This window comes from Hesperophylax consimilis, chromosome 13 (genome assembly GCF_061612785.1).
Source record: "Hesperophylax consimilis isolate HC1 chromosome 13, BYU_Hcon_1.0, whole genome shotgun sequence".
Lineage (NCBI taxonomy): Eukaryota > Metazoa > Arthropoda > Insecta > Trichoptera > Limnephilidae > Hesperophylax > Hesperophylax consimilis.
The window spans coordinates 32,859,062-32,883,035 of NC_142848.1; the positions used below are offsets into that span (position 1 = coordinate 32,859,062).

The 23,974-nt window shown below is 36.2% G+C and overlaps 2 protein-coding genes across 3 annotated transcripts in view; one reads left to right on the forward strand and one right to left on the reverse strand.

Moving 5' to 3' along the window:
• Nucleotides 1-305: 305 nt before the first annotated feature.
• Nucleotides 306-6,168, reverse strand: blw (ATP synthase subunit alpha blw, mitochondrial). The gene is made up of 6 exons (XM_089638684.1): nucleotides 6,030-6,168; nucleotides 5,358-5,480; nucleotides 4,775-4,888; nucleotides 3,172-3,436; nucleotides 1,632-2,121; nucleotides 306-1,123 (listed from the first exon to the last, which is right to left on the reverse strand). The coding sequence occupies exons 1-6, from the start codon at nucleotides 6,093-6,095 to the stop codon at nucleotides 526-528; spliced, it is 1,656 nt and encodes a 551-aa protein (XP_089494810.1). The 5' UTR covers nucleotides 6,096-6,168; the 3' UTR covers nucleotides 306-525.
• Nucleotides 6,169-7,606: 1,438 nt separating this feature from the next.
• LOC149418835 (PX domain-containing protein kinase-like protein) overlaps nucleotides 7,607-23,974 on the forward strand; it is a 29,665-nt gene continuing 13,297 nt past the window's right edge. For both annotated transcript variants that reach the window (XM_089639029.1, XM_089639030.1), the window contains exons 1-5: nucleotides 7,607-7,858; nucleotides 9,818-10,006; nucleotides 14,107-14,203; nucleotides 16,494-16,600; nucleotides 17,621-17,743. In XM_089639029.1, the coding sequence (XP_089495155.1) occupies nucleotides 7,757-7,858; nucleotides 9,818-10,006; nucleotides 14,107-14,203; nucleotides 16,494-16,600; nucleotides 17,621-17,743 (618 nt within the window). In that variant the 5' untranslated portion in view covers nucleotides 7,607-7,756. The remainder of the gene's footprint in view (nucleotides 7,859-9,817; nucleotides 10,007-14,106; nucleotides 14,204-16,493; nucleotides 16,601-17,620; nucleotides 17,744-23,974) is intronic.

Genomic DNA, 23,974 nt, shown 5'->3' on the forward strand with positions numbered 1-23,974 from the left:
ATTTAAGCGCATCTTTCTTAATCTTGTTTATTAGTTTTAACGTGCATAAACCCCAGCAATCTTATCTCTTCAGCATAATCTACTTTTGTTCTTTCTCTGCCAATTCCATGAATCAGTCTCATGAACATTATTCTGCAATATAGAATTAGGTGTAAACAAATCTGCCTCGTCTGAATATGGCTAAGGGACGTATCTACAAAATGAAACACCCAAAGTGTTTTGACAAGTCTGTATTATTATTACGACCGGCACAAGATTCCTCATGCGACAGGTATTTACATCAATTCATGAATAAAAATCACATGTGGTTGTGTGTATATAAGTATTTAATAATTAAATAATCATATCCAAAGTATACTCAACTGGTACATAACAAAAGATGGCGAATTTAAAGATAGACTTGTCTAAGTCTCGCATAATATATTACATAATTCTGACGTCCCCACAGCGCCACTGGCTTCCTGCGTTGAGTGAGCTGGTGTTCCCTTGATAGTCCTACTCTTATTCAATATTCTACAGCATTGCTTAACCGGCGAAGTTAGCGACGAACTCGACGACCAGCTTCTTCAGCTTGGCATCGGATTCGGGGGAGATCTGTCCCTCCTTGGCGATGGCGGCCAGAAGAGCGGTCTCGCTGGTCTTGATGTGGGCGGTGAATTCCTTCTCGAAGGCGGTGATCTTGGAGGGGTCAAGCTTGTCCAGATGTCCCCTGACTCCGCAGTAGATGATGGCGACCTGCTCCTCAATAGCCATGGGCACATACTGTCCCTGCTTCAAGAGCTCGGTGAGGCGAACACCACGGTTGAGCAGCTGCTGGGTGGCGGCATCCAAGTCGGAACCGAACTGGGCGAAGGCAGCGACCTCACGGTACTGGGCCAACTCCAGCTTCATGGACCCGGCCACCTGCTTCATGGCCTTGGTCTGGGCAGCGGAGCCCACACGGGATACGGACAGACCCACATTGATGGCGGGCCGGATACCCTTGTAGAAGAGCTCAGTCTCCAAGAAGATCTGGCCGTCGGTGATGGAGATGACGTTGGTTGGGATGTAGGCGGACACGTCTCCGGCCTGGGTCTCAATGACGGGGAGAGCGGTCAGGGAGCCACCTCCCTGGACTTCGGACCTGCAAACAAACAATTTATTATAGTCAATATTTGAATTGGTTGAAAGTCACGGTGCTTCAATTTTTAACAAATGGTACTGTCAATTATTGAATGTGTTATTTCTAATACTAGATTGTTCACTGTGGAAAGATATTTATATAGATTATTTATCTTTAAATCTTTCAATTGGTGGTTTGAAAAAAACTTGTTTCAAACTTTCAAGATGGATGAATTGGCAATGAATAAATCAAAGCGAAATATGAAATTGAAACATATAATACAGAAAACCCTTATAGGCGGTCTCTCCCCACATATGAAGAGTACACATTCAAGAAGTTTAGGTTACACATTAGAATTTTCTCTATCAATCACATACTTGGGGGCAGCTACCCCAACAAAACAGAGTGTGGACTAAAGGCAAACCACTGGTAGCTCTGTCATAACCTTTCTTTCACATAAACCTCACATGCATCACAAAGAGCGGCTACAATGGAGGCCTCAGCAGCCAGATATGGAGATATGTCTTACATCTTAGCCGCACGTTCGAGCAGACGGGAATGTAGGTAGAACACGTCTCCGGGGTAGGCCTCACGACCGGGGGGGCGACGCAGCAGCAGGGACATCTGGCGATAGGCCACAGCCTGCTTGGACAGATCGTCGTAGATGATGAGGGCGTGCTTGCCGTTGTCGCGGAAGAACTCTCCCATGGCGCAGCCGGAGTAGGGCGCCAGGTACTGCAGAGGAGCAGCATCGGAGGCGGTGGCAGACACGATGATGGTGTAGCCCATGGCGCCAGAGTCTGTCAATCTCTTGACAATCTGGGCCACGGTGGACCTCTTCTGGCCGATGGCAACGTAGATGCAGTACAGCTTCTTCTTCTCGTCATCGGCGTCGTTGAAACGCTTCTGGTTGATGATGGTATCGATAGCCAGGGCGGTCTTTCCAGTCTGCCTGTCACCGATGATCAGCTCTCGCTGGCCACGGCCGATGGGCACCAGAGAGTCCACAGCCTTGATTCCTGGAAATTAAATTACAATCAACATTAGTCAGTACTAAATACATCAGAACGAATACCATAGATAGCCGATCTCAAATGTTACCCCAAGAGTTCTCTGACGAAAATAGGACAGATTCCTACTTACAATAACTAAGATATTAGATTGTATCTGTTGAAATGAGATTGGAAAATCTGATAGAAATTGGTTTGAAATATTATTTTATGGTGGAATTTAAAAGGATAGGAAAAACCTTGCATATTTCATGTTAGTTTTTCCGGTAGCTCATCATTGTAATATCTTAGAAGCACTTCTACCCTTTACCGCCTGCAGCACATCCTACTGCAGGCGGTAAAGGGTAGAAGTGCTCATCATTGTAATATCTTAGAAGCACTTCTACCCTTAACCGCCTGCAGCACATCCTACTGCAGGCGGTAAAGGGTAGAAGTGCTCATCATTGTAATATCTTAGAAGCACTTCTACCCTTTACCGCCTGCAGTAGAATGTGCCCGTCAATGAATCGACATTTTTTCACTCTTTCAGGCGTATCAGAAGTTGCGTTGTGTGACAATTATCATAAACTGCAATTTTTCAGATTCAACAGTACTTTTGCCCCTGTACTGAGGACCGAATACGGGAAAAAAACTAAATATTCACATTTCAATAGTTTCATAAAACAAATGTGACAAACAATAGGTTATCCGCATATTTTCCAGATCTTTGTCAAGTCACACTTTGATGTTCTTAAAAAAATATAGAACTGAAACAATTATAGTATGTACTGATTGTCGAGGATCAGCATCAGTGTGTTAAAGGGTTTCCCTCAACCGGCCTTTCTCGATCCAGCCCGCTACCAAGTGGTGGGCAGACGGATTCGCCACCAAGACCTGAACAAACCTCCCCCATGAACCAATGAAATGTAGTTTTATCCATAAATAGTTAATGAACTTAAGGCAGTCAAATGAATGAATATAATACATTTTTATTCCAATGTGGTTGCACAATTATCAATAATAAACGAAAAGTTTGATCTCTGGTACTGGTTTATAAGAATGTGTGGGTTAGGAACTAACCGGTCTGCATGGGCTCCCTGACAGAGACACGCGGGATGATGCCGGGGGCCTTGGTGCCCACACGGAAGCGGAGCTTGGACTGGATGGCCCCCTTGCCGTCGATGGCGTTGCCGAGGGCATCCACCACACGGCCCAGCAGCTCCTCGCCCACAGGCACGTCCACGATGGCGCCGGTACGCTTTACGATGTCTCCCTCCTTGATCAGCTTGTCGTTACCAAACACTACCACTCCCACGTTGTCGGGCTCCAAATTCAAGGCCATTCCCTGGAAACAATACATTCATTAATATCTATACACAATTAATACCACACCGAGTCATTTAAACTGTTAGATTGGGGTGTATGAAACTCCATTTTTTAACCGCCCAATCAACGATGAGCACCATTTAGAAGTGAGTTTTGAATGGTCCCCATTATATGCAGATTCTCGGCTCATTCCAGCTTTTGATCAATTTGTGAGCAGCCGTCAAATATAACAGTCATGTTGTTATGCTTTTCAGCTGATCACAAATTGATCAAAAGCCAATAAGGGCTGAGAATCTGGCTTAGAAGAACTTTAAAATTATATAATCAAAAATAATCACCCCGTGAAGTTATGAGAGTGAACAGTGGTGTATTTTATGTTCTCATTAGATATATAAAAATTACGACAGTGAAATATTTTTACAACAAGTATCAATCTCCACTTTTTATTGTTGGACCGAACTGGTTTCTGCTTCAAACCAACATTTTTTAATATAATGTACAGTTATATTTGTAAAATAGAAACCAACTATATTCACGCAAACCTCATAAGTTACGCAAGAATCAGTATACAACAAAACTTGCAATGTATTCCAAGGGACAGAACAACAGAACTTTTTAAGGTAAATATACAGAAAGGTAAGACGTGGTTAATAGACACATTTTATTTTGAAAAAATGTTTTAAAAATTAAATAACAATGAGAAACAACCAGTTCAGTAACCAAAAATGGAAAAGAATGCATTTATATAGATATTTTATTAAAAAAAAAACTTATAGTTTGATTTCTTTTTTTTCATCCCATGTTTTGACTTACTAACCATTAAGATGGTTTTTTAGGCAAATTTTTTTTTATTAAACAAACTACGATCTATTTTAGGATTATAGATATATTTTGGGTAAAATAAGAGAAAAAAAACTAACCTTAAAACTTTCACAAAAATAACAATGGCGGCCGAGTGAATGATCAATATTAATTTTAATGAAATAACTATTAAAATGCATTATCCATTTCCGGAAACTGAAATACTTACTTCTCATTATTATCTAACTGAAACAAAGTGTTTTTTAAGTTCGTATTAACCGTGACCCACTTTTCTGTACATTTACTTTTTTATGTATTTGTTATATGCAGGAGGCGGATTCCCGCTCTTTATTTATCCTTAACTAAGGATATGTTCCCAAATGTACCCGTCCCTCTCATTTCAGCCTTGGCACAAACCAGAGCGAGTGAGATAAGTTCGCTCCAATCTATGTGTCATAACGAGGGGAATAGGCACACTTCTAATACTTCTGGTTTGCATAAACTATATCACAATAACGTGCCTAAAAAGAGATGCGGTAAAGGAAAGGGTGGTTACCTTGAGACCGGATGAGAACTCCACCATCTCATCAGCCTGGATGTTCTTCAGGCCGTACACACGAGCAATACCGTCTCCAATGCTCAACACGCGACCAGTCTCCTCCAAATCGGACTGAAAAATCACATTGCGGTTAGTTTTATTATTTTTCAAAGCACATAAATTATTTTTTAAATGAAAATATTAGAATTCTACAAAGTAGTCTCTTTTTGAAACCCTTGCAGAAGATTCACATCTAGAGTAGAAAAAACAGCCAAAATTAAATGTCACTAAAATGTAAAAACTTCGCCATGCGTCTGTATCCTTCAATTTGCTGTTTTGATTTAGAAAAGAAAAGATCAGTTAAGAAACAATAGAGTTATCTAATATTGTTTCTGGATGAATACCTGTAATCTATGTAAAATCTAATCTAGTCAGAAACTAGACAGAAAAGTTACATAAACAAAAGAATCTGAGAAATTGAGAAAAAATATAATTTCTGGTTATAGAATTTGCTGTCATTATCTTTCAAAAGATGTGGATTTGGGTCTCCGTCAAATACGGACAAAATGCGTTAAAATTTGAGAGCTGTATTTTTAGTTACCTTGGGGGCAACTCCCATGATTCTCTCCTCCAAGATGGATGAGATCTCGGCTCCCCTCTGGGTGCATGATAGGTGAAGCTTCCTGGAAGCTACAGACACAGCTGGGATAGCAACCTTGCTGATCTGGAAAACGCAAAACATCACTCATTAAAATATGCATCAATAAATCTAATTCATATTTGATACACACTGGTAATTAGCATAATATAACCCCTTAACCGCTGTCAGATTCGTCATTTGAATTACTTACATAAAAAAAATAATTGTACTATCAATGCAAATTATTATTCTATTCATAAGCACTCATCGATCTTTCAGGATTTAATTCATGAAGTTGACAACTTTATGAACCTCGAACCACATGATTATCGATAATACTCCGGTGTTGAAGTTACATAACGAAAAATGGATTTTAGCCGGACGAAAATTAGGTAACACCTACGAATCACTAGTTTTGCGGAATCACAAATTTGCGCACAGAATTACACTGGAATACACTGGTTGAGATGTTACATAATTGCACAATTGAAAGAACGAAAATATGATTACGATAACTTTTTAAGGCGGACAGTCGATGTGTAAAAAAGTGGCAGAAAGACACATACCGAAATTCGGCCAAAACACTGATTTAAGCAAAGGAATGAATGACTACGATGCTAGAATAATTTGTACCTGGGAAGAGGCAGAAGGCATACGCCTCGCCACAGAGGCGGCCAGACGTGCGGATATCAGAGCCATTTTTCACCTATGCAATTCTGCGAAGACAAGTAAATTTCGACCGACGGCCTCTTGAGCCGCAGAAGGAAGTGAACAAAAGTCAAATCCAAATGGCGAACGTAGTACTTCCTGTGGAGGGGGGTTTATGGTTAATTTAATTTATTTACGTCATATATTGGAATGTTCGTAATTCAATTAAATTAAAAATAAATGAATAAATTCTTTTTATCTCTTTTTTGAAGAAGAAAAATGTTAAACGTCAAGCATTTCGAAATGTAAAACCAGCACGTTGGATTTGGGGGTTTAAGATTAAAGTCCGCGGAAAATTTAAATACTGCTTTTGGATAACTGGTACAAAAAAATAGAAAAATCAATGACATTACAACATAAAGCATTCGTTGATTAGGTTGCTATAGCTAATTAATTAATGACGCCTTAATAATGCTAATGTACATAAATATGTCTTAAATGAAAGTGATTTTATAAGAAGAAGCTTAATTATTTGTTATCTTTGCTCATATGAAGCTCATACTTTGTGATGTGACATAATAATTTTAAGTAAATCAATTACTTAGTAAACATTACTTTTATTTTTATTACCGTAGCTTCTTCAGTATTATTAGTGAGTGGTTTATTTATGTTCAGTACTATAGTCATTAAGAAGCTATGGTTGTAGCGAAAGCCGGTCGGCATTTATAAAAAAATAAAAGTGGTGTTTACCAAGTTATTGATTTATTTGAAATTATTATATTATCTAGTTTATAGTTGTTTCAAAATTCAAAAAAATATTTGTAGGAGAGAAGACAATCAATATTTTAGATTGACATAAAATAAATATTATTGACCAAAGAATATATGAGATCTAAGGTTCCTACTGTTCTATAACTTGTAGCGAATAAAATCGGCAGAGTTAAGAATTAGAATTGCAATGTATAAAAAGAAACAGAGCTAATTTTGATAAGTCTAATTTTCGTGATATGGAGTAGGTATATATATTTTTCTTAAATAGTAATCAGAAAGTTGTATGTATTAGAACAACGCTTCAGAAAAGAGATCTTGATAATTCAAGACTCATGACCGGAAACAATCGGAACTGCTCTAACCACTGATCTATTGTTGAAAAAATTATTTATTTCATTTGTCAAATATTGCAAAAGAATAGCTGGGTTTACTTTTGTTATTATTTAAATTATGAAGATCTCTTTCTCTGACCAAAAATTAAAATTACCATTGCATTGTTGGTGGAATATTAATGTAGGTACTGCAGTGGAGTTAACCCTTTTATTTATAATTTCGATTCTTACAAAATGATCGATCGCTTCTAAACGGATTGATATGTCGTTATTCGTTAGCCATTATAATTAATAATTATTTTTGTAAATATTGACGTACGTCCCGAGTTGAGGAAAACCACAGGAAAACACTACTTTATTTATGTGACACGGCATACCATACGCCAAAAATAATATTAAAAAATATAGTTACTCCTCTTGTAAGTGGTTTATTTATGTTCCTCTTTGTCTATGGTGTAGGTTTAGCTGTCACTATGCTGTCAATGTCAAAATAAGTTCCCGAAATAAGTATAATAACAAGTGACACACAAGAAAGCTATATACTCATTGTAACATCCGATCCCGAGCCATTGAAATGAAAACAGATTGGCAATTTAATTCTTCGGGCTCATGGCTATCTTCGAGAAACAGATCACCAATAAAATCAGTTTAGATGACACCGAGAAGCTGACTTGTGCGATAGAAAATGCGCACAATATTGACAAACATACCGTAAGTATATCACGAGACTGCTTTAAATCATTGAAGTATTATTCTTATTAGAATGTGTTTCACTTGAATTAGGTGATATAACATTTAGTTACATTATACATTTTAGACACGTTGTGAGGCTTTGTTGGTGGAAGATTCGCTAAGGACGGGTTGTTTCGCAGAATTTGGACAATTCATCAAATTTCAATGTCAAAATTACAGTTCCGTGAAAGTTGTATTCCAGTTCTATTATTATTATATCATGGGCCGGTTGCTTCAGATAATAATAATAACAGAACTTGAAGTTTAATTTTCAAATTTGATGAATTGTTAAATTTTTGTGAAACAACCCGTCCTAAGTATTGCTTTGGTGAAAGATCACCATTCAGAATCGAATCCAATTAGAATGGATGGTACTAATCACACTTCTTCTTCCCTACCTCCTTCCCCTCCCCACTCCATCCAGCCAAACAACATATCCAGTGGCAGTCTGGGCTCTTGTGAGGAATTCACATTTAAAAAAAGCAAGGAAACTATAATGCAACAGACAAGGCACAGTAAAGCAGGAGTCAGACGGTTCACTTTTCGTTCATTTTGCCTCGTTCATTCGAAGTGAAAAGTCTGAACATAAAATGAAAGAAAAGTGCCGAATGAATTCATTAGTGAACCGATCAGTCAATGTTGGATTTCGGCACTCGGCATCTTTCACCCGCTGTCGAATGAAAGAAAAATGAAACCTCTGAACGCGGAATGAACACTCTTTCATTTCTCTCAGTACAATTTGCAGTTTTATTCGTGCAGGTATACCAAGGTGCAGGACTTCATTCGACGGCATCATAGTGGGAAAGGGCGGATGAATGTTCATTTCTATATCATTCTGCATGTGCCGTGTGAACCCGGAATGAAATAATAAATTAATGTTTACTCGAGTGAACATTCACCCGAGTGAACCGTCTAATACTGCCTTAAGTGCTTGCTTACAAAATTGCCCAAACATTTTTGATTAATGAATTCACTGGTATAGATGAGTATTTGGGTAAAGTTTCCTTACTCTGCTTACTTTTTAATTAATATGCACAAATTATTTAAACAACTCTTCATTTCAACTTTATCTTCTATTTATCTATTTATACAAATAAAAATGTAAATGTTGCTTTGTTCAAAATCTTAAATCTCTAAGGACGGGTTGTTTCGGAGAATTTGAACAATTCATCAAATTTCAATGTTCATTTTCAAGTTCTGTGAAAGATTTTTCCAAGTTCTGTTTTTATTTCAGTTTTGTCAAGCAACTAGCCTACAATGATATAATAACAGAACTTGAATAAGTCTTTCACAGAACCCGGAAATGAACGTTGAAATTTGATGAATTGTTCAAATTCTCCGAAACAACCCATCCTAAAAGTTCTTCACTGATTTCTTTGAAATTTTGACAGAACCTTGCATTCGAATATGCATGTTTTTTTATACCTATATTTATTTATTTATTGCACCTCACTATACAAAAATCATGTTTTTTCGGATAAAAATCAATCTTTGTCTTTTTATTAAAATAAATAATGCCATCACAAAGTGAAAACCTTTCACAAGAAGTTTTCTTCGAAAAATTGATATTGACATGTTTAATGTTAACTTGGCGAATTTTGTGGATCATATTAAAAATCTATACTTGAACCTTTGGTTGTCTCTTTATAAATCTATTTGATCACTATATTTTTTAAATTTTGTTTCTTGTGTTTTTATTTCATGTATTTATTTTATTTTTATTATTTCTTTCTATGTTCTAAATTATTCATCATGTCAAAATTATACCACACATGCTTACGTAAAAGTACTAAAATGAATAAAATAAATAAATAAAAATATTGTGACACTATGACGGGTCTATGTGAGAAACATATTATTTCATTTGATATTACTCGTATCGAGTTGATTGATTCACTAAATGTCGTTATATAAAGTTGACTATTCATTATTTTGTAGGAATATTCTATCAGGGTGCAGAGAGGCTGCTCCAAAGACAACACCTGGTGTGTCTCCCGAAGGTACAATGACTTTGTGGTGCTGCAGGCGGCGCTGCAACTTGCCGATGTTGCTCTACCGCTCCCGGCGAAAAAAATTATAGGAAATATGCAGCCGGGCTTCATCGCTGCACGACAAATTGCACTTCAAGTAAGCAATACATAATTTTCTAAAATAATTCAGGTTTAAATTTACACTAGCCAAATTGCAAGATATTATTAATAATTCCAATTTTGAAAATGACAATAAAAATCATTTTCTGTTACTAACTAACTAACTAACTAACCATCACGCCGTTTCCCCGCAGGGGTAGGCAGAGAGGACGGACCGCCAAACAACTCGGTCTTGGCACACACTCCTTGCCTCATTCACATTCATACATCGTCTCATACATACTCTTCTATTATTCTGACTCTTGACATGGCCCGACTCGAGTATCTGATTCACTTGATCGTGCCATGTCTTCCTCGGGCGTCCCCGACTTCTGCTACCATTCACATTTGCATCATATATCCTCCTTACACTCCTATCTTCGCTCATTCGCTCTACATGCCCAAACCATCTAAGCGTCCCTTTCTTAATCTTACTCATTACGCTTACATCAGCCTTGCACTCTTTGCGGATCTCCACATTCCTCACACGATCAAACATGGTTTTACCACACATACGCCTCAGGGATCTCATTTCAACAGCATTTAATCTACTTTCATCCTTTCTTTGCCAGTTCCATGCCTCACTTCCATACATCAAGGTAGGTACCAGCACTCCGTTGTGGACTGCTAACTTCGCTTCTTTGGACAATTTTTTGTTAGCGCCTACGGCGTTTAGTCCTCCATTAACGGAATTACCTGCATTTACCCTTCTTTCGATATCTCTGTCAGCCTTCCCATCTCTCGTAAACATACTTCCTAAATACACAAACTCATCCACCTGCTCCAAGTATTCCCCATTCACAATTATATTGCACACTGTTTTCGTACTCTCTCTTTCAAACACCATTACTTTAGACTTACTTACATTCATCATTAACTCATTCTTCATGCATACTTCGTTCATCCTAGACACGAGAGACTGTAGATCATCTATACTATTAGCAATCAGCACCGCATCATCAGCATACAACAGGCAACATACTTTAAAATTATTCAAATTCGCGCCCAATCCCACTTCTTTCAATTCTTGCATACAATTATCCATGTATAGATTGAATAACCACGGTGACATTACGCAGCCTTGTTTAACACCTTTTGTGATATCAAACCACCCCGTAAAACCACCGTTTACCCTAACACATGCAACGCTTCCCTCATACAGAGACGCAATTGCCTGAATCAGATTCGTATTCACTCCATACTTGGACAACACCTTCCATAGCTTTTTCCTGTCGACTCGGTCGTATGCTTTTTGTAAATCTACAAAGGCACAGAAAAGTTTCTGGTTTTTTGCCAGAAACTTCTCAGTGAGCATACGCAATGAGAAGATCTGGTCCATGCACCCCCTTCCACTCATGAAAGCACCTTGCACATCCCATATTTTATCCTTTGTTTCCTTTCTTACTCTTTCAATCAAAATTCTACCATACAGCTTGCCAACTGAACTAAGCAGGCTAATAGCCCTATGATTCCCACATTCCATACGTGACCCTTTACCTTTGTATAATGGCATGATCACAGCCCTTCTCCAATCTAAAGGCGTGTAACCTTCCTTTAAACATTGGTTAAAAAGATTGCACAACCATGTGAGAATTACACGGCTACCTCCTTTAAAATATTCAGCAGCAATATTGTCAAACCCAACAGCCTTACCATTCTTCATACATTTAATCGAGCTTTCTATCTCATCCATGCTAATTTCGGTAACATTCACTCCATCGTCATTCATATCTGATTCGCCACTGGAATCACTGTCATTCACTTCGCTTTCGAAGACTTCCTCGAAATAATTCATCCATCTCTCTTTTATTTTTTCCTCATTCGTCAACATTTTTCCATCTTTTGATTTTATCACTTTCATGCTTCCGTTTTCTGGGCCACTCCGGGACCTTTTGACTTCTTTCCAAAACAACTTAATGTTTTCTTGGAAATGGTTTGTCATTTTCATTCCTTCTTCCTCTTCCAGGCGTTTCTTTCGTTCTTTCACTCCAACTCTTACTTTTTTCTTACATTCCTTATATACTTCTTTCGCTCGATACTTCTCTTCGCTGGAAGCACTGCCAGCCGCAATCAGACACAACCATGCTTTCTTCTTTTCTGAGACCAGTGCTTTAATCTCATCATCCCACCATGCATCACCTTTCTTCCTACCTTGCGTACTTATTCCACAAACCTCCCTAGCAGATTCACAAAGACACACTTTTATGTGGTTCCATGTTTCGTCTATGCTTAGACCATCCATTTCCTTCGCATTCAATCTTATCTCTGCACAATTCACATACTTACTTCTCACATTATCGTTTTGCAGTTTTTCTATTTTGACTCTTGTCGGAGCTGGTACCGTTTTCACTTTAGAGCGCCAACCGCGAAAGAGGTTTACTCTCGACACTACAAGAAAGTGGTCAGTTTCGACCTCAGCCCCTCTGAAAACTCTTGTGTCCTCGGTAACAGCTCTCAACCTAGAGTCAATTACTACAAAATCAATAATTGACCTCTCATTTCCTCTTTCCCACGTATATTGGTGGATACCTTTATGATCGAAGAAAGTATTCGACACAAACAGGTTCCACTCTAAACATACTTCAAGCATTCTGTTCCCGTTGTCATTCGTTCTTTTATCCCCAAACATACCTAAGACCGAATCAAATCCGTCACGTCTAATTCCCACCCACCCATTCAAATCGCCTGCCATTATAATCCTTTCGTTCATATTTTTTAGTCTCATTACAACATTCACACCAGTCCAAAAATCATCTTTCAATTCATCGCTTTCAGAATTAACAGGGGCGTAGCAAATAACAAGAAACACCCTTGTCAAACCGATTTTAAATCTGATCCACATTATTCTCGGACTTACACATTCATACTGCAACATACATTCAATCATTCTGGGAGACAGTAGCGCTGCAACACCTTGACAAGCCCTCTCCGTATCTGGTCTCCCAGACCAAATGACGAGCCTATCATTATGCTGCATTGTACCGCTACCTTTTTTCATACTCTCTGTTATACAAAGTACAAATATTATAATAGGTAGGTACTTTATCAGCTTTATTAAAATCAGTTCCAATTTTAAAAATGACACTTTCATGGACTGCACACCACTGCTAGTTGTAGTAATTGTCCTGCGATATTACACATTATACACAGCGTCCGGGGGTAAAGTGCGCTACTTCGGGGGGTGATTCTACATGATTTTAGAAGTAAAAAAGATAAATAACTTTTTTACAAATTTACTGCGCTAACTTTGGGGTCTGATTCTACATGATAGTACAAATAAAACTAAAAAAACTTATCGAAATTCCAATGTTTTAAGGTAGTTTTTAGGTTAAAAGAGTTGAATTATTTGTACGGGAAAATAAATATTCTTCTATCGAAAAATGAACATTGGAATTTCGATGTTGTTTTTAATATTAACTCCACACAGGAGGCCTTGAAGGAAAATAAAAATTCCCCTGGAGCCTATGGGATCTTTGGGGATGCTGTGGGAAGGATCTTTTTAGGAAAGGAAGAAGTGAACCTAGGTCGTGAAGCCGAACATTTCACATATTCATAGATAATAATTCATCAGTATCAGTATGCTTCAGTAATTTATTATCAATTTTTATTGCTTCTGTAAATAACCATCTGTTATCAATTGTATTACTTCTGTAAATAACCACGTATTATCAATTTTATTGCTTCTGTAAATAACTATCTACATATTATCAATTTTTATTGCTTCTGTAAATAACCATCTATTATCAATTTTATTGCTTCTGTAAATAACCATCTATTATCAATTTTTATTGCTTATGTATATAACTATCTAAACACGAAGAGGTACCGTAGAACCTAATCTTGAATGTTAAAATTTTTAATTACGTCTAATGAAAAATAAGTTTATCGACCAAGCATGTAAAAATTATTTTCAAAAGTATTCTGCCTAAACTGAAACTAATGTAATGCCCATTCATATTTGTATCCAAAAATATCCTGGCTTCTTTTTTACCCAATTAATAGCCTCAATAGAGGCTTAAAAACTTTTTCTAAAATTTGCTTTAAAAAAAAAAATGTAATTCTTGAAAATATTAAAAATTACCATTATTCTAATTCTAGGCTTACCTCGATGTCATCATGAAGAACAATATATTGGCTTCTTCCTTACCAGTGAAAACATTTCTAGATCCTGAGAACTACTCTTCGGCTCTTAGTGGTTTGTAAATCAAATTATTTTTACCTTAGGTTACTTTTAATTGTTATTATTTTCCTTCTTTTACAAAACTTGTAACAGTAACAAGTTGCAATGTTTTGAAAAGAGGAAAATTGCTCTAAGAATTCACAATCGTCAATCTGGGCCAGCCATGAGCTAAATGGCGCCTGGCGCTAGTAAAAACCTCAAGGGCGCTGTGTTAGGTATTATCAGCGCATTGATTCCTTGGCTCTTGTTTCCTTGGCAATTCGACGCCCGGAGCGGACTGACTAGATTATAAATTATTATTATTATTATTACTAAATGCAAAAGTTGAATTTATTATCAGTTGGCCTCGATTTAATGGGCGTATATTTTCTTTGTAATAAAAATATTATGACTGTGACAAATAAGTGAGTTATGTAATTACAATGTACATCCTTGTTTATGGGATGTTAGCGGTATGTTATTACATTATATTATAGTTTTAGGAAGTGATGACTATTGCTTGGTATCCATATACAGGGTTTTCCAATAAGCCCGCTATTTCGGTAGATGTTACTTTTGAAGCTGTCATTTTTTGATATTTGACAAGTAGAAACTACGCCATTAATAAAAATGGAACGATACACGCTTCAACAACGCATTGAAATTATTAAAATTCACTTGAGTGAATCAAATGCAAATCATCTTGAGTGATGAGGCCCATTTCCACCTCGGTGGCTTCGTCAACAAGCAAAATTGTCGCATCTGGGGCTCGGAAAACCCAAGAGTTATTGTTGAAAAGCCTCTCTATCCTCAACGTGTGACTGTTTGGTGCGGTTTATGGTCCGGCGGAGTCATTGGACCTTACTTTTTCGAAAATGAGGCTGGAGCAACAGTTACGGTGAATGGATTGCGCTATCGAGAGATGATTAATGATTTTTTATGGCCGGAATTGGATGGTATTGATCTGGACAACGTTTACTTTCAACAAGACGGCGCTACGTGAATCCATTGATCTTTTACGATTGAATATCAAAATAACACCTCTTATTGGAAAACCCTGTAATATCTATAATAAAATGGAAAATTACACAACTTTTAAATTTTAATATATGCAATGAAGGTATGAAACAAATTTATCATCAATTATCAAATTTTGCAGCTTGCATTGATTATAATTTGGGAGGCGGATATGGGTTCTGCCACCTCGGTAACCATTCATTGAATAACTAACACCGCTGCCATAGGTCACCCCAAGTGATTCTATACATTTGGTGACTTAGCAGGGGTACGGGGGTTCATCGGGTAAGGTTTGTCTAGGTCTTGGCAGCAGATGCGTCTGCCCACCAATTGCGTGAGAGGCCGGTTGATGGAGACCCTTTGACCTCTCTAGCCAGACACTCTAGACCGGTGGGAGGGATGAATTTATACGTCCATCATAACCTACCCCTCATCACCTCTTCCTAGAACTTCCTCTCCTACCTTTTCTTAAAAAAATCACCACAAAACATGACAAAGATGACAGTCAACAAAGAATACAGATTCCGCAGAAAATATTTTCTCATTATATTTGATTCCAGATAAATTTGCTGTTTCTGAACATATTTCTAAATAATACCATTCTTGATAGCAGATAAAAGACTCTTTCAGATTTTAGTGTTACAAATCGACATGTGCAATTAAAAATATTCAAAATTTGACTGAAAACAAAGGTAAAGTTTTTTTTAAGTAGCTTACTGATGGTTTTTATCGTGTAAACTATAATTATTACTTTAAACGAAACTGAAAAACAAATTCAATTAGACAAAGATATTATAAAAGCTATTGCCACTTCTCTTTTGTTCTTTTAATATAAAAATCTGCATACTTTAACAAATATTTTTCAAATGCTAAGGACGTGTTATTTCATGGAATTTGAAAAATTCATCAAATTTCTAAGTTGATTTTCAAGTTCTGTGAAGGTTCTATTATTATATCATTGTTGACCAATTGTTTCTCCAAACTGAAATAGCCTCAGAATTTCAATGGAACCTTCACGGAAAATCAACTTAGAAATTTGATGACTTGTTCAAATTCTGTAAAACAACCCGTCCTTAATGTTGAATGAAGTTGTTAAATCATATTTTTCACCATAATACAAAATGAGATAGCATTTAACTTTTTCAGACTGGAGATATATCTCCCAAAATTGCCCAAGGGGTTAGTGTAAAAAAAAGTTGTCTTTCATCCTGCTACGGTTTATTAAATAGAAGCTTCTTCGGTGGTTATTCCTTCTGCTGGCGTTGAAAGAATAATATCAGGAACTCTGAACTATAAATGTGTATTACAGAGATGGCGCTGCAGAATGTGTCCATGGCCCTGAGGGGAGATGGAGACTTTGAGTTGAGATCTCCTCTGCCAAACATCGGCTGGCGACTCCGGAAACATTACTATATGGTAAATAAATCATCTCAACACTGCTCTAACCACTTCAGCGGTGTAGTCTCTAAGGATGGGTTGTTTCATAGAATTTGAAGAAATCATCAAATTTAAAAGTTGATTTTCGAGTTCTGTAAAGGTTGTTTTCTGGTTCTAAGTTCTGGTTTTATATCATTATTGGCCAGTTGTTTCACAAAACTGAAATAATAACATAACTTGAATAGAACCTTAACAGAACTTGAAAATCAACTATGAAATTTGATGAATTGTTGAAATTCTGTGAAACTACCCGTCCTAAGTGTATTTAAAAAGAAACATCTTAAGCGGTTGAGATTTCCTGTTGTTTGGTCTTGGATTTGGCCACACTCATTCCAATAATCATAAATCCGAATATTAATAATTAAACATATTATAAACTGCTTACTGTGGTTTAAAGCTAATGAATCCATCTGTATGTATTTCACCATTTTACCCAAATTTTAAAATTCGTAAATGCATGAATTCTAATGTTAGTTACCAAAATATCCTTAACTTATTTAAGAAAGATTATGTTTGCCAAACAATGTACATGTTTATATGTTTATAAAACTATTAGCACACACGAAGATGTGAGCTAACTTAAGATTAATAAATAAATAAATATTTAATATTACTATTTCTGTATGTTGTCTACTTGAAATATCTAAAGTCACAGACATTTCAAAAAGTGCAAAACAGATGTTCAATTTTTAGAAAATAATTTAAAATGGCCTCTACACGCAGCCAAAGAATACAAAATGTTATCTAGAATATTCTATGAGAGGAATATTAGTGACATATTTTGGTATTTGATAGAAGCTTAACCTTTAGAACGCCAGGGGGCGTGACAAACATAAATTTGTTGCCAATCGACTCATTTGATTGGACTTTCTCTATTGAATCTTTTAATCTTAAATTATGTGGAAGTTTTCCAAGGAAGTAATTCCGAGCTTTACGGACTGAACATATTAACATTATTATATTATTTGAATGCTATTGTGTGTTTGTTTGTTTGTTTAGGTAAGCCGAGGGCCAGTGAAGGGTCCCGGGAGCCACGTGATGGCCTGGTCCACCTACGGGCCGGATAAGACTTTAACAGAAAGAGATTTGCAAGTAGCATTTAAGAGTCTGATGAATTTAGAGGTTCGTATTGTTTTATGACTAATTAAATATAATTTAATACAAAACATATTTTTTTTTGCCAATATGTTGAGTGACCATTATTCCAAAATAGCTTTATCTAGCTAGATACTGTCATTTATTTCAAAATTATTTTACAAAAACACATTAATTTTTCACACGAGCAATACTAAAGTCAAAACATTGTCAACACTGTCTAAATTAAATGCACGAAAACTGAATCAAATCAGCCTCTTTATTACTATGGAAATCTCTTGATTTATTATTATTATTCATCCAACGATTGACTAAACTTTACTAAAATGTTTTAAATTACTTGAATAGTTAAAAAAAAATTTAAAACATTTTTTTTTTCTTCGGATCTCATAGAATTTGAGAAGCTAATTTGATTCAGTTTTATGGGTCTCAGAGGAAGGTGGTCTTGGTGAAAACATCTACGAAATTAAACCGGCTTTGTTCAAATGGAAGGTGAAACACACGGGCGATTTTATCAGAAGGAAATCAAACCACAACGGAATTCGATTGACATTTGAATTTTCTTTAATAAATAATAGCAGTTCTATTTAAATATTGAAGACAATATTAGTGATTTTTAAACGAAAATCTGAAACAGAAAAATCAGAAAAGGAAACGGTCACATCTGGGACTCGAACCCAGGACCCTTGTCTTTCCGGGACAATGCTCTACCAACTGCGCTAATGGGACCCTATTCCCCTCGGTCAATAAAAATGTGCGGTGAAAAAATGAAGACAATGTTGGTAGTTCTTATTCGAAGTATGATACAGTTAAAAGTGACCGAGGGGAATAGGGTCCCATTAGCGCAGTTGGTAGAGCATTGTCCCGGAAAGACAAGGGTCCTGGGTTCGAGTCCCAGATGTGACCGTTTCCTTTTCTGATTTTTCTGTTTCAGATTTTCATTTAAAAATCACTAATATTGTCTTCAATATTTAAATATTACAATTTGAGGTTTTACTCAATAAAGTTATTCCGAAAAATAAATAGCAGTTCTAATTATCACCGCTAGATGGATTTTGTAAAAATTTCAATCAGGTTTCTGAAGACAGCATTTTTTTGTGAATATTTGTAAAATGTCAGGTTTTAAGCTACAGGAATAATAGCAATACAATTTATGAATAAATGGAATAAAAATGGCATTAACCACTCAGGCCTCTGGTATATTGACAGTTGTATTTCTTAAAGTCGCTGTCGGAAGAATTTGTTTGGTCGGAGAGTTTGTATTTCTGCTTTACAATAAAATCGAAATAAATGGAATATTTCTGAACGTATCTGAAAACTAAAAACTATTTATGAAAGCTGATGAAATACGCTTTCAAATTATTATCAGAAATAAACAAATGATTTTGGAATTATAAAATTTTCTAATGCAAACGTAAACTTAAAAAACATACGTTTTTTCCTCTAAAAACTGGACTAATATTACAATTAACAAAAAAATAAACAAATATTTTATTAGACAAATGGATTATAAACATTATAGTCACCTCACGTTTTTGTCAAAAATTAATTAAAAACTCACGAATTTTCATGTTTCTCAATTTGCGGTGTTATGAAGCGGTGTTAAGTCTTATTTAAAAGTAATTATTTAAAACACCTCTTCAGAACAAGTACCATTCATAGCATTAATTTTGATTAAAATTATAGAGAGCACGGTCTGGCAACAAATAGACCGCCGGGCAGTCTATTGTTTGTTTCCGTTTCCTTTTCGCTGGGTACTCTGGAATTGTTACACGAGCGGGACGGCCGTGTAATGATCGCACAGTCAATGAGATTATAATTCATTTTTACCCTGGATGGGCGATCGTATTAAAAAAGTGTACATCAGTATTCCTGATGCGGGTTATTCGGTTCTTTTTTACAAAAACCAAGTCGGTGCAGGCTCTATTAAATAAACGTCCGTATAATGGATGACCGTGTGTGTGTTCGTGAAGATCACAAATAATGTTCTACTGAAGTTTATATACGCGATCCCTTGCAAATCGTTATTCCGCGGACTCCGGGAAATGAAGCATTCACCTCAAGTGGCGCGATACAAGCCGTATTTTTCTTAATAAGATACGGATAATAAAATCACAAGCCCGGACGGCACCCGCTCAAGTAATCTGCCGATCAGCTCAATGGATGGATTCGCTCCATTAATGTTACATAAACGATAGACCCGATACGCTCCAGAACCGCTTATCAGCCACCTTGTCGGAGACGCTGGACCCGTCTCCTGGACCAAAGCCCTGATGGTGCCAGCTCGATCTGTCTGGGACAGACCACCGCCGGCCGTATGGAAGCTCCCCGCTCACTTTCCGTAATTAAGTGGTTAATCAGTTTTAGATAGAATTAAGAACAAATTTTTGATCCCTGGGGGTAAGTGCCGAGTCATAATATGTAACATGTTTACTTAAATATATTCTCCATGTTTTATAATGTGCAAAAACAAAACTACTGCTTTCATTTCACTACAATCAGTAGAACCTGTAATCCTTTGTGTGCCCATGCCTTGGCGACAGTTTCATGCTCTGCCCATCCCGAACATTACTCGAGGACCGAGTATTGGCGCGCAGAAAATCTGCAAAGTTCGGGATGGCATTTAATATAAAATATGGCCGGTAACAATTGGCGCCTCAACGTGTTTTGGCTCGTGGTGATTGCATGTTGTGCTGATTTTGGTGAAATGTTTCATGATTAATTGACATAATATTGTATCACATATGTCAAGTGATTTGAATATTGTTTCATAACCTCAAATACACTCAGTATTCTTGTAACGATAATAAGGAAGTTGAGTCCATTTTTTTTATTTTTTTTTATCAATGTTCGCATTCAAACTTAAATACTGGTATTTTTTTTTTTTTTTTTAAAGTTTGTTTTCATAGTTAAATTAATTCTCAAAGTTTAAATTTTATTAAGCCCGCCAAAACGAGCGGAATCCGAGCGGTAACAGGCGGGGTGTAGTGTGACGTCATTAGAACTGTGAAAACCACGTCGCTTAAGCATTATGTATGGAAAAAAATTTAATTCTTCAACAAGGAATTCCAGTAATTTTTTTACCAATGTTAACCGTCTATTATAATTGATGTTATTAAAAAAAAAAGAAAATTGATTAAGATTTCATAGTTAAATTAATATTTTAAGTTAGAATATTTGCTTTTCACGCCCGATACGGTACTTGTACGGTATCGCCGTCGCTACTTGTTGACGTTCCCCGCGCGAATTCAGGACCACCGCGCAGAAAAGTAAAGACCAAAAGTAAAATAACGGTTTACAGCCCAGTTCACTGTGAGACTTTTCTGAGCGGCCGGCGGCCTGAAGTGTATCACATGCTTTGTGACATGTATAATAATAAAAACATCTAAGTTATGCAATAAACAACATATTATTATAAAGCACTATACGAATATGTATCTTTAGAAATCCATTTCATATAATAATAATAACAAATACGTACATATATTTGACAAACCCAAATAAACCTTTGGCCTATACACCTCTCTCGTCTAAATCGACCATCTCTCATGTAATAGAAAGAGATGCACCATAGGTGTTCCGTTGTACGTACAAGTCACGACACATGTGACGACAGAATTCTTTCGACCAATCGTGGAGCGTATACAGTATATTGCTATTGAATGCTTTTTCAAGAACGTTTAACTAATTGTAAGAATAATAATATAGAAATATATTTATATATTTAGAATCGATATTTTTTGATCTACATGAACATATTTTTTATAAGTCAAAATATTTTTCACTCAACTTCCTTATTCATAATTTGCGTTATTCTATGGTAAAATCTTGCGTAAACTTTCATCTTTCATGAAATCTATGATTTATCTATGCTTTTGTAGCTGTCAAATTTTATGTCAACACTAATTGGTAAACAAGATGATTATATGGGAGGTTATGTCAAACTGTCTAATTCATAATTATTTACGATTATTTTACGATGTCATTCACTTGTTTGATCAAGGCATATTTGCGTTTTATAATATTATTAGATTTTTACGCTAATATACATAATATTAAAAACATTTATGTCGGCGTTCTACAATACAAATTGTAAGTCCACATTACAATCGATATGCGTTTTAATTACTCGTAAGTCAACAAACACTCAATATTATTTATATACATACCTACGTCATTTTTTTTCGCCCAAATTAAATGATATCTTTGATTGACAATTACATTAGGCCGACGTTTAATAACGTTTCACAATATAATAGGGTGGTCCATTTTTCGCAATTCTCATTAGGGTGGAGCATATTTTTTTTAACAATTTTTTTTTGTTTTTTTTCACAATCGTACAATAGAAGTTGAGCTAATATTACGTCTAATGATACTACAGCCGTCAATGAAGAGTTTCTTTTGTTTTATAAACAAAAAAAATTAAATATTTATTTTTCTCTTCTTTTACTTCTTTCTTTCTATCTGAACATCAAAGAACGTAATCATGTCTTCACCAATACCAATACCAAATATCAATGGGGCTTCGAAGGAGGTTCTCATTAAAGAACTTAAAGACAGGAATATTGATCCATCGTCGACTTCTCATGAGTTACGTTTACAGGCGCGCGCTTATAATAAAGAGATTAAAATACCTGCTATAAGTGAAGTGAATTCTGAATCATCGGATTCTGAATTAGACGACACAACCATTAAGAAAGCCCACATAATTAAACAAACGAAGATTATTTATAGGGACTCACACTCAAATAACGTAGACGGTTGGAAACTGAAATATGACGGAAAAAGTAGTGTAAGGGAATTCTTACTATTAATTGAGGAGAAATGTAGGACAAAAAATTTTAACCAGGATCATCTTGTACGCGTTTTTCCTGATCTTTTAGAAGGTTTAGCACTCCTGTGGTTCAGGTCTATTTACACTCAGGATTTGAAATGGGACGATCTTTCAAAACTTTTGATAAGACAATTTGAAGCAAACGACCTTCAAACAGATCTTAAGGTAAAACTATTTAACATGACACAACCTAAAGGTATGTCAGTGCTAGAATTCACTCTCAGAATGAAATCATTAAACAATATGCTTGAAGCTAAACTACCGGAATTAGAACTTTTGCGGTTGGCAAAAAAAGCTTTATTGCCTATGTATACAAATTTACTAGTCTCAAGAGATATATCGACATTCGAGCAATTGACTACTCATGCAGGCAACTTGGAATCTTATGCATCACTGTCGGATGATTTCGTATCTTTCAACGTTTCTCAACCAAAAGTAGACTTACCTGTCACTAATAAACCGGAGAAATTTGATAGTACTGCTAGACAAACACCTAATTTTAATAATAATAATATGCATAGACACCAAGGTTATAACCAAAATCAGTACAGAAAACCAAATAACAACAATTATTCCAACAACTATACTAAAGTTAGTCTTGGAAACAGAGATAATAATTATAAATACAATAAACCGTCTTCTTCTACTTCTAACACATATACAAAAACTGCACACGAAAATTCTAGAACGTTTTACAATAAACCATTCTGTTCATATTGTAAACTATCGGGACACGTTATAGAAGATTGCAGGAAGAAAAATTCAAGGTCTAACAATCCTAAAGTGGGAGCTATCAATGACAAAGCTCATAAAAAGTCAAAAAACTAGGTCGGAGTCTCTCTTGCTACAAGCCGTCCTTGGCGCAGAGGAAAAGCGAGTGGGAGAGTTGGCTCCGAATAGTTGATAAATTTCTTTCATCCCCATCAACCGGAACAGTGGGCCCGCTGCCACGGGAGATGGCTATTGAAAATGATAACCGTCCTTATACTTATGTACATATTATAAATAATTTCTACAGTGGAATGCTAGACAGCGGCGCTTCATTGTCATGTCTAGGAGGCAATAGTTATAAAATTTTTAAGGAATTAGGTATTAAGTTAGTTAAAGTTAAGTTTAGTGTTTATACAGCGGACGGTTCAAACCAACCAGTCTTAGGGACAATGTCATTGCCGGTCACGTATAAATCATCCACAAAGGAAATTCTTTTCTACGTCATCCCGACATTGTCGCCTTCAATTATTCTAGGAGTTAACTTTTGGAAGGAGTTCCACATCGCACCGGAACTGTTTTCGAAAGCTACTCTTCCTGTTTCGGAAGGAAATATTAGTGGGTTGCGGGCTATTCGGCCAGCCTCATCCCTAACTATTGAAGAGAACAGGGAACTCTCTAAAATAGTTAAAAAATTCGGGTCAATTTCTTTTGAA